The sequence below is a fragment of the Coloeus monedula genome (assembly GCF_965178545.1).
Source record: "Coloeus monedula genome assembly, chromosome: 1".
In the NCBI taxonomy this organism is placed as follows: domain Eukaryota; kingdom Metazoa; phylum Chordata; class Aves; order Passeriformes; family Corvidae; genus Coloeus; species Coloeus monedula.
The window spans coordinates 119,700,889-119,715,932 of NC_138781.1; the positions used below are offsets into that span (position 1 = coordinate 119,700,889).

At 37.1% G+C, this 15,044-nt stretch overlaps 1 protein-coding gene across 1 annotated transcript in view; it reads left to right on the top strand.

Annotated features, from left to right (window-relative positions):
* Positions 1–15,044, top strand: part of RP1 (RP1 axonemal microtubule associated) — a gene marked incomplete at its 3' end in the record, with an annotated part of 163,329 nt that overhangs the window by 25,043 nt on the left and 123,242 nt on the right. The window contains 13 exon segments of the mRNA XM_082284668.1: positions 958–1,071; positions 1,662–1,750; positions 2,425–2,500; positions 4,034–4,110; positions 4,197–4,228; positions 4,370–4,478; positions 5,782–5,885; positions 7,817–7,990; positions 8,609–8,656; positions 8,659–8,811; positions 9,886–9,954; positions 9,958–10,067; positions 10,805–10,929. Of these exon segments, the coding sequence (XP_082140794.1) occupies positions 958–1,071; positions 1,662–1,750; positions 2,425–2,500; positions 4,034–4,110; positions 4,197–4,228; positions 4,370–4,478; positions 5,782–5,885; positions 7,817–7,990; positions 8,609–8,656; positions 8,659–8,811; positions 9,886–9,954; positions 9,958–10,067; positions 10,805–10,929 (1,280 nt within the window).

Sequence of the window (15,044 nt, forward strand, 5' to 3'; positions counted from 1 at the left end):
TCTGTACCTCACCTAGTCTAACAAAATATTGTTAGTGTATGTTGGCATAAATTTTGCCATTCCTGTGATAATACTGAAGATTATAATTGCATGTTTTTTATCTCAATTCTGAATTTATGGAGTTCCTACATCTGCATTATAAGGACCACAGTTTTATATTGGTAGATATTTTTAGGAATCAAAGTCTTTAGTTTCATTAGATTTTGACTCAAATTTACTTTTATATGCCTTATCCATTTTTATTAAACAAATGATTTATTGAACTCCTAGTTTTTCCTTCCTAAATTTATATACTTTAAAGAATTTCCATATGGAATATAGAGAGGTTACTTATCCCTGGAAACATTCAAAGTCAGATTTGACATGGCTCTGAGCAACCTAATGTAACTGAAGATGTCCGTGATCATGGCAAGGGAGTTGGACTAGATGGCCTTTAAAGGTGTCTTCCAAACCAAACCATTCCATGATTCTATCCTATAGCATGAATTGGTAAAATAATAAAACAATGCAGTTTTCTGGGTTTTGAGGTCCTAGAAGACTAAAATTATGGTGCTAGATTTTGGACTATTTTGTTAACCAGTGCATTCAGAATGTTAATGGCTCACATTGCTTTTTACAGCTTTGATCTCACCACTTAGGGTGACACATTGCATTTACATAATTTACTTTCCAGTTTGTGATGATTTCAAATGATGCTGAAGGACCAAGATATATTACTGGGCATTTAAAATTAACTTCTGTTTGCATTCCCCACAAGTGACAGCCTGGGATACAACCATTAATGTAACAACCACAAAAAACATAAAAGCAAGTCTGTATACTATTTTATTGAATAGGACTTTTAAAGTTTTATACCCCTCCCTTGACACAGATGTATTTGGACTCTACAGCCAGCTAGATGTTATTGTAACTATAATAGTGCTTGTGATATGAAAACTTGTCATCTTTTATTGTCAGTGTCTATGGAGTGCGTGTGACAACAGGAGACCTGTGGAACACTGGAACTGAGGCTTATGTCTGTATTTCTGTCTGTGGAGAAAGAGGTGATACAGGATCAAGAGAGCTGCTCAGGTCACAGAAATTTCACAAGACAGGGCATTTTTTGATATCTTTGGCTGGCTTTTCTCTCTCTGGTGGACGGTTATTCCAAGAAAGGTGCAACTAGAAAAGAGATAATTACTGCATTCCAATGGCTTCCCAAAATTCCCTAATTAAGTTCTAAATACTTTCTAAAGTTATACCAGTGTTTTTGGAAGTGAGAATTTTTGTTTATAAAATAAGTAAGCTGTGTACTTTTGGTTTTCATCCTTCTGAAAATTTGATTTATTAAACAAAGAGGAAAGGAAACTTCATTTTTTATCTGCATTTCTAATGTTGAAATCTGCTGTAACTTGTAATTGTTTAGCCATTGAAGTGCTCAACAGGTTTCTCTTTCCTGACTCTAATCCCATTCATTTGAAAGGCACTACTCCCATTAGCAAGGTGATCAGGCTTTCTTCTACTTCTGTTTTGGGAAACCCGACCTTCCTGGTTTGCTCTTGCTTTATCAACAGCTAATATTTCAAATGATGGTCTTCAAAAGAGTCATAAGGGTTTATGGCTCTTCAGAATCTCGTGGATGAAGAACGCTCTGCTTTTTATTTTTTCTGAAATTTTGTTAGTTCATTACAGACCAACATCTTAGCTGTTGAAGCTGCGCACCTTGGACATTTGTACAAGATTGTTATAGGACACAGTGGGCTTGGATCAGGCCAGAAATCTCACTTTCACTATACTCTCAACCATTATGTTAAGGACACCATCTGATAGTAATTTTTTGCTAATCCCTATAAAAAACTGTAAAGAGGGGGAATGTTTTCAAGTTAAGACATTGATTGTGTCTTGTATTAAATTTAAAATGATGTATTATAATTTTAGATGGAGTGGCATTATCAGTTGCACTGTAAAGATGCAATTGAAGATTTTGGTCACACTGTCCTGTCATTAGACTTCCAATTAATGGTGAAACTTTAAATGCTTGCAGTCACAAGTCCTATTTTTCAAACTCTTGACCCTAAATACTGTAAACATAGCAACTTATTTGGGGCCATCATAAGCTGCTATCTAATATTTTGATATTTTTTTGATATTTTGATTGGCAAAATGAATAAATCTCATATGATGGCCATGTTAAAGGAGGGAGGGATGTAGCCAGGCAGAGACCCAGCACCTTGCAGGCCCATAAGGAAGCTCTTGAGTACCTAGAGGAGGTACTGTCTTCTCTCCAGCCATCAGGGTAGCTGTGACTCTTGCAACCTGGCAGTGGAGCAGCAGATTTTGCAGATCCAATAGAAGAGAGAAAACTAGGATATCTAGCATAATTAAATACATCAACTTTTCTCTCATGAACAAACTTTTTTTTTGTTTCACTTTATTTCTTCTAAGGAAATGGATGGTTTCTGGACAAAGTTGTAATGAAGGATCCTATAGCAGATTTTGATTATACTTTTCTTTGTCACAGGTTGGTGGTGTTTGATTTGAGTTAGATTTTTAGTAAATTTGTAAATACTCTTAGTTTTTCTCCTGAAATGTCCTGTAAAGGGAACTATGTGTTTCCTAAGAAGTGAGCTGAGATGGTCTGATTCTTTTTACAGCTCTAGGAGTTGGATCTGCCCCAAACCTCTGGTCCATTTGAACTAAGGAGAAAGCAATAAAAAGTTCTGTGTGGGAATTTTCCATTCTTGCACCTTTTGAACTACTTAAGGCAGACTTTTTTCACACATTTCCTGTATCCAACACCTTGTATCTTCACCCATTCATCCATTCTTCCGTGTCATGCAATGCAAGGCTTTTCAGAGGAGTGGCTTGCTGTCTCTCGAGCAAACTGTTCCTGATTTACTGAAGTTAGTATGGAGATTAGCTTGGAGTTCAGTGAGCTCAAGATCAGACTTTAAGATCCTGTGAAAAGGCAATCACAAATGCAGCTAGCAGACAACATCTCCTTTACTCATTTGCTTTGCAGCCTGTCACTGAGCTGCAACGTACTTTGAAGCAATTCTAACTTCCCTGCCTTTTCCCCTGTAGATGCTGCTGTTATGAATCTTCTATTCTACAGCTCATTTACAGTTTTATCTATGCCTGATTAATTCTCAACACCTTGTGGAAAAATTTTAATCGATAAATATCAGTGCAAATATTACGAATGGTGAAGTCCAGTCACTTAAGAGTCTAGCTGCATCTTGCCAGTGGCACCCCAATTTTATTTCCTGCTCTCACTACTGTGAGTGAATAAGTAACTGCCTGAGACAGCTCAGAGTGAGCGATGTGCACACTGAAACTGATTTATGTGTGAGTAAGGGCTTTCTGCCTATCAGATACAGCACCTCGTCCTTGCCTGACCTAATTTTGAGTCTGTATTTTAAATGAGATGAACTGCTATGAAGAGATCTATAATGCTGGCTTCATACATAATTTAGGGAGAGTTCAAATCCATTTCAGGCAGAAAAATACAGGGTATATACTAGTTATTGTTAGACCCTGATGCCGTGCTTGCTATCGTGCGCTGAGTGTGTGAATGCTTTTGAGTCAAATGGAGTTAACTTACATAAGTAGATGTGTACAAAGGCATTGTAAAAGCATAGTTCAGACATGGTGGAAAGTGTTGCCACTGTTGGATTTGCCTCCTTGTATACGGATTTTCAGGGCACAGAACAGTTTGCATCTTGCCGTAGCCTTATTGCAGACAGGAAGAACAAACATCATAACCACTGCAAAAGTCATTATTGACCTGGGATGAATATGAGCTCTCTGATTTGTAATAATTGAGTTAGGCCCTTGTACCTCAGTCCAGGAAAGCATTTTTTTATGTTTCAGCAATAACAAGAAAGAAAAACACTTTTTTGCCAGTGTTAATCTCTTTTCACTAAAGCCAGATATTTATGTTGCTGTTTGTCAGCCTTGAGATTTTAATGCATAGGACAGCAAGTATTAAGTGCCGTGTATACTATGGAAGTTGCCAATCACAGTTATTGCTGAAAATGCTTCTGGTTCTTAGGTGGCTGGACCAGGGACAGGGCAATGGGAATATTGCTAGAGAACTGCCTGTGACAGATGCCAGCACGTTTCCAGGAAGTAAGTGAAAATTGGTGGGGAGGAGAACTGTCTCAAAGGGAATGAAGGATCTCTGTAAATTAATTACACTGTTATTATCTGAACAGGACAAGAGCTGGAACTCAAGAGAGAAGAAACTGTAAGAGTATACATTTTTACCTAAATTTAAACTGTTGAAATTATGTTTTGAGTGAAATCAGGTCAGTTGAACACTATGTATGACAAATTCCTGTGTATCGTCTTCTCATAAGTCTTTTCTGTTTGTTGTTTACAGAACTAGTGGGCTGCAGAAAAGTGGAAATTTCAGAAAGGCATGACACTTCAATTTTACAACAGGCTTACCTGTGGCTTCATTTGCCTTTACCCAGATGGCAGAGTTGATGTTCTTGGTGACACGTAAAACAAATACGGTAAAGTATTTTCCATGTGGATGTATGCATAAAAGATACAGGAAAGAAAGACTTTAATATAGAGACTCTTAAAATAGATAGAAGTAGATAATTGTACTAAACATTTTCCTTACTTAAAACATATACATGTATTCATGACTGTAAGAACTCAGAAATTATATGCTTAATTTACACACAAACACAAATTCTCATATGGTGTCTTGTTGCTGGCTTTCCTTTACCAAATAGAAACTTCTTGTCATCTGCAGTTTAGTGCTCCTACTCACATGGCAAGGTCAGATACAGTCTTTTGAAACTAGATTCATCTAAGATAACAAGTTCAAATTTAGGTAGGTTTCATTAATAAGCAGTATACATATATGTGGGTGTGTACACATAGATTTATATATATATACATGTAAATTCATTGTAAATCCTTCTATTTTTGTAATTGATTTTACTGGCAGTCTACCAGTACCACCTTTATCAACTTTCATCCTACTGCATTAGTAACACTTAACTCTAATACATGTCATATTAGGCACATATATTTTGTTCCCTTGGTAGTGATGGAGCTGCTCAGTCTTTCTGACATCTCACCAGGGCCCTTACACAGATCTTTTTGGAACTGATAGAATCTTTCAGGACACACCAAAGAGTGCATCAGGACACCACAGGATTCGTCCAGAGACAGCTCCATCTTGCAAAAAGGCAAGGTAATGGACTGGTAGAACAGTCGCTTAAAAAATCGCTGTTGTCCCTGGGGACAATAAAAGTTGCACGATTTACCTTTCATCAATATTTTGTAGTTATAAGAGTTAATTGTTTGCAAAATTGGCCAGATTTAAAATTTTAGAAGCCATGAGCTATGTTGCAGGATTTGCTTTACAAATTCTAATATGGATGTAGAGAAAATGAAATCTCTTCTCTTACCTGAGAGCTTCATGCTCCCTACACCATCTGTTGTTTATCATCTAAATTCATTGCTAGAGCCCAGTTCATTATGCTGGAGTTCTCAGCTCCTTTTTATGGATTTTTTTTTAAACATATGTGCTGATAAAAAGAAATTTGTTCCTTATCATTACCTCTCAGGGCTTTTCTCCTCAAGGCAGCAAAATAGACAGTAGTCCCTAGATGCCCTTTCCTGAACAAATGAGAGAATTTATTGATCAGAGAGGTCAAACTGTTGAGTTTAACACTTAATTAATTCTTTCCCTTTGAAAATGATAAACCATCGATTGTAATTAAATGCAAATATGAATTAATATACTTACTTCTAACATTTTTTTCATTTAACTCTTAGGTCTTTTTGACGTAAATGTCGAAAGGAGAAATATATGTATATTCAGCAGTCATCAAATGCCATCTCTTGCTCTTGCTCTTGTCAGAGGCCATGTAACTGGAAAGGTAGGGAATGCTGTTACTGATTCCTGCTTCATAAAGGCATGTCATCATCTGATTAAAAAAAAAAAGTTTTTAAATCTGTGTAATAACTACTTGTATTTCCAATCGGATAAGGAGTGAAGAATTGCAGAACTGAGCCCAGGAAATTGCCAATAAATAGGTGACTTTAGACATAGGGCTTTGTTTTCTCACAATTTACTTTTTATTCTTCGGTTGATTTTTTTTTTTTTTTTAATTCAGAAATATCAGACCATTCCAAGATGTCATTTTTATTTGTTTGCCACATGTTGACAAGCTGCCTGGAATGCCCTAATATCACCTCTTTTTCAAAAAGGAAAAGTCCTCAGGCTTGATTTTAAATGCCCCTTTTTCCTTTGTGTTTTTCTTTTTCCTAAGTAACATGCCAGTCATAAGACAACTGCTAGAATCCAGGGTTTGTTTTAATGCATTTTGATTTGTTTCAGCCCACCTTCAAGGTCTTACTATGACCTTTCTTCCTCAGCACTTGTAGTATACAAGTAGGTAAATGGAGTTGTAGAATTCAGTTCCTTCTGATCATAGAATCAGAGTAAAATCCTGAGTTGGAAGGGACCCACAAGGATCATGGAAATCTGTCTTCTGGCCCTTCACAGGACAGCACCAAGAGTCACACCATGTGCCTGAGAGTGTTGTCCAAACACTTCTTGAGCTCTGTCAGGCTGGTGCTGTGACCACTTCCCTGGGAAGCCTGTTCCAGTGCCCAACCACACTCTGTGGGAGCCTTTTCCTAGTCTCCAACTCTTGCGACCTATCCCAGGAGATGAGAGTAATCCAGGTTGTTAATAGATTCCTTGGGGTTGATTAGAGTGAAAGGACGCTGGATGATCAATGTGTGTAAATATATGCATATAGGGTTTATATGAGGAGTGTAGGTGGGAATGCCCAGGTACCCCCCCTCATGCAGGAGAGCTTTCAGTCCTCTGGTGAAAGGCCTCAGAAAACAGTCTGAGGGTGCTTTGGGAGTCTTTGATGGTTTATGACACCTGCAAGACAGGACAGCTGTCTCTCAGGCATTGGAGCAACAAAAAGGCAACACAAACTTGCAGTTAGCCTTATAATACATACTTAATACATACTCACTCATTTCACAACTCCTTCTAAAATCCATACAATTTTTCCATTACTTGTAAAGGTATATTGAATCTGATAGACAGTGCTTTTAACATTTTCTTCGGAAGGTAGCACCTTGAAAATGAAAGATTTTCCTAGAAATATTGATTCTTTGTAGTCTTGAAAATTCTAAAAAATATTAGATGATGTAAATCAGAAGTATTATCAATTATTAGAGGGATTTTTAGCACTTTACATGGATTAAAATTCTAGTTTTATTTAAATATGAGAATGATGATGAGTTGATAAAATATTTAAATATGTATTAATATGTATTGATAAATGTATTCATAAAATATTAAATTATGTATTTTATACAATGGGATCATAGAGCCTGTCAACCTGAACAGGCAAACATGGAGAGCATGTTGCTTTACTCTTTCACGCTGTCTAAGGGCTTTCTGTGGGAACAGTATAAATGAATGAGGACAAATGCAAAGGCAAGAGAAGGTGGGCTTGTGGCCAAGAGTTACCATGGTTCATTTCCTGTCTGTGTCAGTTTTATACTTCTTTGCCACATTTATAGGCTGTGACACTCTCTCCAATTGAGGCACCCAGGCGTCTTTCAGATCTGTGTCATCTTACAATGAACTGTTTCTGTCAAATTCCACAGAGACCACAAGTTTAGTCCTTAAATATTGGGACTGCAGATCTGAAAAATGATTTTTATACTAGATTGGTAGTATTGTGGGAACTCGAACAACACAGAAACTATATGATACTCTCTGGTTTGGATTTTGCCATATAGTTCATCTAATTTATTATTTCTTCTTTGACTATGTTAGAGCAAAGTCAAGGCATGCTGTGAGCTCCATGTTCACCTTCAACCAAGTGGTTGTGCCATTCTTGAGTCAGCCAGCTACCCAGGTCACACTGTGGCTTTCAATCTCCAAGGCACAGTAGCTGATGAAACAACAGGATATGCTGGCCTTTCTGAAGAATTTGTTGTGCGTGTCAAGGTAAGGTGGTCAGAGGGAAGTTAGGAAGACTCTTCTGAAATTTGCTGTTGTAAAGCAGATTATCTAACCGAGCGTCAGAGGTATGCAAGCTAAAAGAGGGAGCCTCTTCCACGAGGTGGAGCTCAACTACAGTTTAACAGGTAGGCGGCACTCGGCAGGGTTCCCTTTGCTGCTCTCCCGGGACGAGCGGTGCGGATACTGCAGCTGGTACATGCAAATAGGGTGGGCTGTAACACCAGAAAGATGAGACCCTAAACTTCCTAGTAGATCTTCGAAAAGTAGTACACCAGAGCTGCTGTTGGAAAGAGAAGAGTTCCTTAATTTGCCACTCCCCTTGTGCTCTGGATGTTGTGCTGTGCTGCTGAGCAAGAAAAAGCATGGATGCTGTGCAGTAGGGAAGGATTTCCACTGCTCTGGTTACTGCCTGCACAGAAAGCAGCAAATATTCAAAGACTGGAGGTATACTTGAATTACCTGACACTGACTCTTTTATCTTTTATACAAGGGCATGCATGAGTAAGTGCTTAAAATGAAACAGTAGGAGCAGCATCAGTATCAAAGTTTAATATGGAGAAAGGCTGTGCTGTTCACAAAGGACTTTTTGTTTCTGATCTAAAGGGTGTGTTTCAACATGGCACCATCATTCTGCTCAACACAAGTCTCTGTCCCTTAGACCTGATGGGAGCTGCAGTGGAGCAGGTCAGCAGCAGCAGGAATCCTACTGGAAGGTGCATAAAATCGGTTCTGGACTCTGCATGTTTGAAAGTGTGAAAAAAGCAAGAATGTATCTGAAGATCAAAGATGACCAGTGTGATGGAGCAGTAAGCAGTTCTTGTTTGTGTTTCCCTCTGCAGATAGTTTGAGTGAATTGTCAGTGATAAGAGAGAATCTTTTTTTACTTGCTTGGATGAAAATGACATAAAACTTCGTTCGGATTTAAAATGTTTCAGATTTTTTCCTTCATTTGCCAAAGAAAAGATAGAAAAATATAGCAAGAGAAGGTGTCTTGTCAATTTGGCAGTTGAGTGAATCAGTAAAGGTCTGATTATATTTTTAAACTATTGAGAATGTGGATGTAGTTAAAACTTATGTGCTGCTAGATAGATGACGAAGATAAAACCTCTTAAAGAATAACTAAGATGTAAGCAAGTGTATACTTCACTAACTTTTAAAGTGTGATTCTGTTCACCTAAGTTCAAATTCTCACATTTGTGTGAGGCATATTCTTGCATAAGTTTTATTTGGGAGTAGAAAACTGAATATGAAATAGAGCTGTGTAAGTACTCAGATATGAGGTGCGTGAGTTTTTTTATTGCCTCCAATACACTTTCAGAGACTAAAATATTTGATCCATATTTTGAATATAGGCTTTGTGAGTATCTTATTTTTCAGCAGTGCTCTCACCAGTGGATCAGGAGGTCTGGATAAAAAGCGACATTGGGTAAAGGTTTTGAAATTAAACTTGTAAGTGCTATGAAATTGAGGAAGAATACAAGTTATATAGAATTAACAAATCTGTGCTATGCATAAAATTTGTATAGAAATATCCTATGTGTTCTGAAATAGATATTTTCACATTCCTTAATCTTCTGAAAACTGTTTAAGTGGGAAACTCCTTTGAATATATCCTAGCCTTTGCCTAAATCCTGACATAAACCAGAATGCTTCATTTGGTCTTTCACTTTCACTAACTTATATGATTCGTTTTTCTGGTCCTAAAGGAATAAACAGGGATTAGGTGCAGGTATGTCTCTGTGTGTGCAGTAATGTAGCATGTTGTGAAGAATGTAAAGTTAATCAGAAATAATACTGGAAAGAAGTAATAATTAAGACTTAAGGAACATCCTCCAGCTATGTTAATTGTTGAATTCATGTTTCTGCTTTCAATTTCTTAGGGCACAGGTGATGAATACTGTCATTTTAAAATTGAGAATAATTTGGAAACTGGATCTGTGAGTCTGGGATAGGTACGAAGTAAAGGGATATATGTTGGTCTTCTGCCAGATGACCAAACCAAACCTGTTGTTAATACTGGAGAGAGAAATATTTTTTTCTACCCACAGATCCTCAAATGCATGTGATTTCTTAATAATCTATGGTTTTATTTAGTGATTAGCCTTTTAAACTGGTGAAATTCAAAACAAAAATTTAAAAAATACATTGACACCATTTCCCTTGTTGGGTTTCAGTAATTTTAAAAGTGAAAAGTGTATTGTATGCACCGTTAATTTCTCCTACATAATCAGTTAAGTTCATTCCTTTCTTTTTATAGTAGTAATAATAATAATGATACAGTAGACATCAATTGTTTTACTACTAAGCTTTTGAAAATGAGAATCAAACCCGGTGACGAGATAAAGATGATATTGACTTCCTGGGGGTGTTCCCCATTCTAGTCACAGATTTTGGAAGCCTGGGAGATGTTGTCTTGCTGCCAGCTCTACCACAGTTCTTCCTGATTTTATAGGGGAATTAGCAGACTTTCAAGATGGCCTACTTGGCAGTGTTCAGTTTGTTTTTTGGTGATGTGAAATACATTGTACTCCCCACCCAGTATATTCATTATGTTGTACTTCTGTCCCATAGTCAGATTTGAGAGCTATTGCAGTCAAAATATTTCCTCAGTAGAGAATTGACCTAGTCAACTAGCCAGGACTCAGAAATTAGGTCTCAGCACACTCTGGATCACTGTCATTGGGTAGCCTGCTTGCCTTTTCCCCTTCAGGAGAACAAAGTTTTTAATTTGGTGAAAAACTGGCTACCAAAGATAGCCAGCTGACTTAGATTATAACTGCAGGAAACACTATTCTACAGGAAACATATTCTTGTCTGGCGGACTTCACTACAGAGATCAGGAAATGAAACAACTCATTCAATGAAACAACTGGTTGAAACAACTCGTGAAAAGGCTAAACTGGGCATCAGTTTGCAACTGAGAAGTTGGTCAGATTTTTTCCGAACATAAGCAGAACAAACTGATCTCGAATGCTTTCACCAGCAAAAAGTATCAAAACATACAACCAGTCTTACTAATTTTTCCATGTGTATTGTGGTCAAAGCATTAGGAAAGTCACTGTAAGCACATCCCTACTGTTCTGTCCCTGTTTGCTGAAAGGTGACAGGAATATTTTGATCACTGTGCCCTTGTAGGAATGAGGAAATTATTTTCTTTTATTACCTTTTGGAGGAGCAGTGTTTTCAATAGAAATTCTCAACAAGGCAGAGCTTACTGATGCCATTAAGTAAAGCTAAATGCTACTTTGTCACAGGTTTCAGCCCTCCTGAATCCATGTTGCTCACTAAAAGGAATATAAAAAGGAGCTAATATTTTCTATGCAAGCAATAAATACTGTCTGTTTGACATGTTCATATTAACAGTATCAATTTGCTTTATATTATTCAAAGGGCCTCTAGCAATTTTCATTTCAGCATTCCCACTCTTAAGAAATGAAACGTTTTGGGGGTGGAGAAGGTTATTTTGGGGAGAGCTACATTTTAACAAGTCATTTTATTCCTACACAAATGTTAAATTTTTGCATAGATTCTTAAAACATTGAATGGACTTTAATTAGTATGTCAGGTTTTTTCCCATTTTTTGTGGCATCCTGCTAACAATAAAATCCTATTGCTAGTAGCTGTGTAATACATAGAGAAAAGTTTTTGATGTCTGCTGTGTGGAACAACTGTGAGATCTGTTATTAGCTTCTGAGCAAGAAAAAGGAAATGGCTTGTAGCTAGTGACAGATTTTACATTTCATTGTTTTAGTTGTCTAGGAAAATGCAGGAAAAGCCTATGGGAGCATCTGCAGCACCCAAACAAGAGAAGGAAGTCTTCAGAGAATCTCAATTCCAACCAGCAAAAGCCCAGGAGCCAGTACCTCAAAGGCCTTCAACTCCAATTGTGGTACATGTTTTATGCTTGTCCTCTGTGCAAGTTTGCGGAGATTTGCCTCAGGAAGGTCAATGAATGGCTTTTCCAGATTATCGGATTATGCAAACTAAAACACAACATAAAATGCATTGCCAGTTACTCTTTTTCTAAAAGGGGCATTGGAATGTGGTTTGTTGATAAGGCATCAGCAGGTTGAATAACTTGTTGAATAACTTCATTTTTATTTTTTTAAGTTAACTAATAATCTATTGGATATTTCTGTGGAAATTATGAGGTTGATATGGTGCAGAGCCCAATCTAAAGCTCACTGAAAGTAATGGAATATTTCTCATTTATGCTCTCATGTTTTCTGCTTATGGTTCACTGGAGGAAAGAGGAAGGTTTTGATGCACTGCATGCTAGATACCTATACCTATACCTATGTTTTGGCAGGTAGGAATAGATAAACAATGTTCTGGTCATGCTTCTGGAGTCATGGTCTAGCAGATGCATTTTTCTAGAATAAAATGCTTTCTCTTTAGCTAAAGAAGTTGCATAAATGGTCTAAGACAACAATTTTTGGAATATTCAGCATCCTAGTAACCAAACTGAGGAACTAGACAACTAAACAAAACAGGGACTGATACGTCTCTTAAAGAGTGGGGATGATCATGTTTGCTTCCTGCATCTCTTTTATTTCAATATACCCAAAGACCCTGGCAGTCTGAATTGTGTCATATCACCATGAAAAGCAGATGGGCTAAATGGAAACTACTGAGCTCCAAACAGCACATTGAGGCACTTTCACATGGTGGAAAAATATGTGTTACTTTGAAAGAGCTTTAAAGACAAGATTGTATTGCAACTTCCAGCATGAGGGACATGCTTATTCAGCTACAGGTATTCTCAAAGGCATTCATGTAGCAAATAATTCAGGTGGGTTGCTGATTTGGTTTCAAACTTGATCCTCAGACTGTTTCAACGTGTACATTAAAATTCTGGCTATGTGAACAAGACATCAAATCTGGCATACTTGTTTGTAGGATTTAATGGGAAGTATTAGGCAGGATTTTAATTAAATTCAGTTCAACCAAAGCATTCTGGTTAAATTCCAAGCAGAGATGTGAATCACTACTAATACTTAATTCTTTCTGGTGATATTTTTTCCATTTTTAGCTCAAAACACCCAATTTCTAATCTATCAGACTTCATCTTGTATCATTGTGTCACAAAGCCTTCCAAAAGTGTGGTGGGTTGTCAGCAGATATGCTGTCTGTGTCCGAAACCCATGGCAACAATACACAAGCCCATCAAATCTGTTTTCAAAGAAGCTGGATGTTCTTAGGGTTGGATACAAAGGATCCTTTTAGAGAAGCAATATCTGCTGTGAAATTGGTTACATAGAGTCTGTAGCACTTTGTAAGTAGTTTTTCTGGCATTCATAAATATAGAGTCTGCTTATGGAAAATGAACAGAAATATCAAAGTTACTCTGTCTTTCAAATAAAATGGTCATTTTTTAGTAAGATACACTCACTCAACATATGTCATTTGACATGTACAGGTGAGCCTTGAGTTTTAGACTGATATTCATTAAATTCTCATTTGCTTTTTCTCACTCCCAGTTAATATTTGGAAAAGGGCGATCCTTGTATTGAGCGCACAATCGAGCAGTAGGCTTAGCAGGCAAACTCAGAGCAGATTAACTCTTAGGCTGACCAGGCTCCCATTGTTATGTCTGTGTCTGCTAACTGGTAGATGTGTTTTGGTTTCTGCTTTCACAAACAATAATTGATTTAGGATTCATTAATCTGAAAACAGTGCTACAGCATTTGGGGCTTCTCCCGTTGCAGCCTGAGTTCAATGTTCCTCAAAAAACTTCTTTCACTGTACAGAGATGATGTCAGGTCCCAGCTTCTACTTAACAGCTCAGATGTCATTAGCTTCCATGACACAAATGCTGCCTGTGACCTTGAGAACATCTCTGTGGTTTGGTATTAACAAAGTGTATCTTTGTGAAATCCTCCATGTTCCTTTCCTGTATGTCTGGTATTATTAGTTGCTATTAATTTTTTAATGCATTTTACTTATAAGATACAAATAAAATCTGATCTCATTTCCACTCAGTTAACATTGGAAATGATGATACACACAGGTGTAATAAAAATACATCAACTTTATTGCCCAAACTTCTGCTCCAGAGGTTAATTTTTCTGATGGTTCAATTTAAAAGTGTCACTCAGTAATATGGTCTTCTGAGACAAAATAATTTTCTTATGGTGATACATTTAGGATAAGTAAGTAAATTTTAAAAAGTTATTTCTGTGAAATTGTGGGAAGGGTTGTGACTTCATCATTCTCATGCAGGCCTATTGGAATTAATTTTTGTCACAATAGATTTACAGCATGGTGTCATGAAATGTGTAAAATCCCATGAGTAATGCAGGGCAACCATCAAATCCTCTTTTCAGACTGGATGGAATATTTTTAGCCTGTAGCAAATCAATGCTACCGATTTCCATTTGTAAGAAGAGCCAGTAATTTATGAAGCAAAAAGCATTCCAAGCCTGTGAATTGTTTGTTTGTTATAATTGTTCCAAGAGGTAGTAGTTGGAGGTTGCAGTATCTGCTTTGGATAGCAACTGCCCAAGTATGTAATTCTTCACCTAAGCACACAGGGCAGCATGGGATTCCTTATGTTTCTTGAATACATGTGCATTTTATGAACACTTTAATCTCTTTGCTGTAAGAAAGATGTGGTTTTAGACAGCTGGAAGGAACTCTAGCTTTCAGAGAGACAGGTGAGAAGGTAGACAACTACAGTTACAGAAAATTGTATAGTCAAGTTCTCAAAAATATTTATCATACCAAAGCAATTACTTTGCTATAGTTCTGTTATTTCAGGCACTGAAAGACAAGTGTAATTAAGTTTTTATTCAGGTAAATTCAAGATGTTTTCCTCTTGCTTTATTTTTGAGGTGTGGATTTTCTTTTTCCTTTCAGAATAACTTGTTCTCAGTCATGATGGAGAATACAATAAAACCAGCCATTATTATGACAGTAATTCCTATTCTAAATCACTATGACCATTCCAAAGTCATACGACCACTGTTAGAGGCACTGCTGTAAAAGTCATACTACTAGAGTTCTGAATTTCTTAAAAATTAATTAACCAAATATTAGA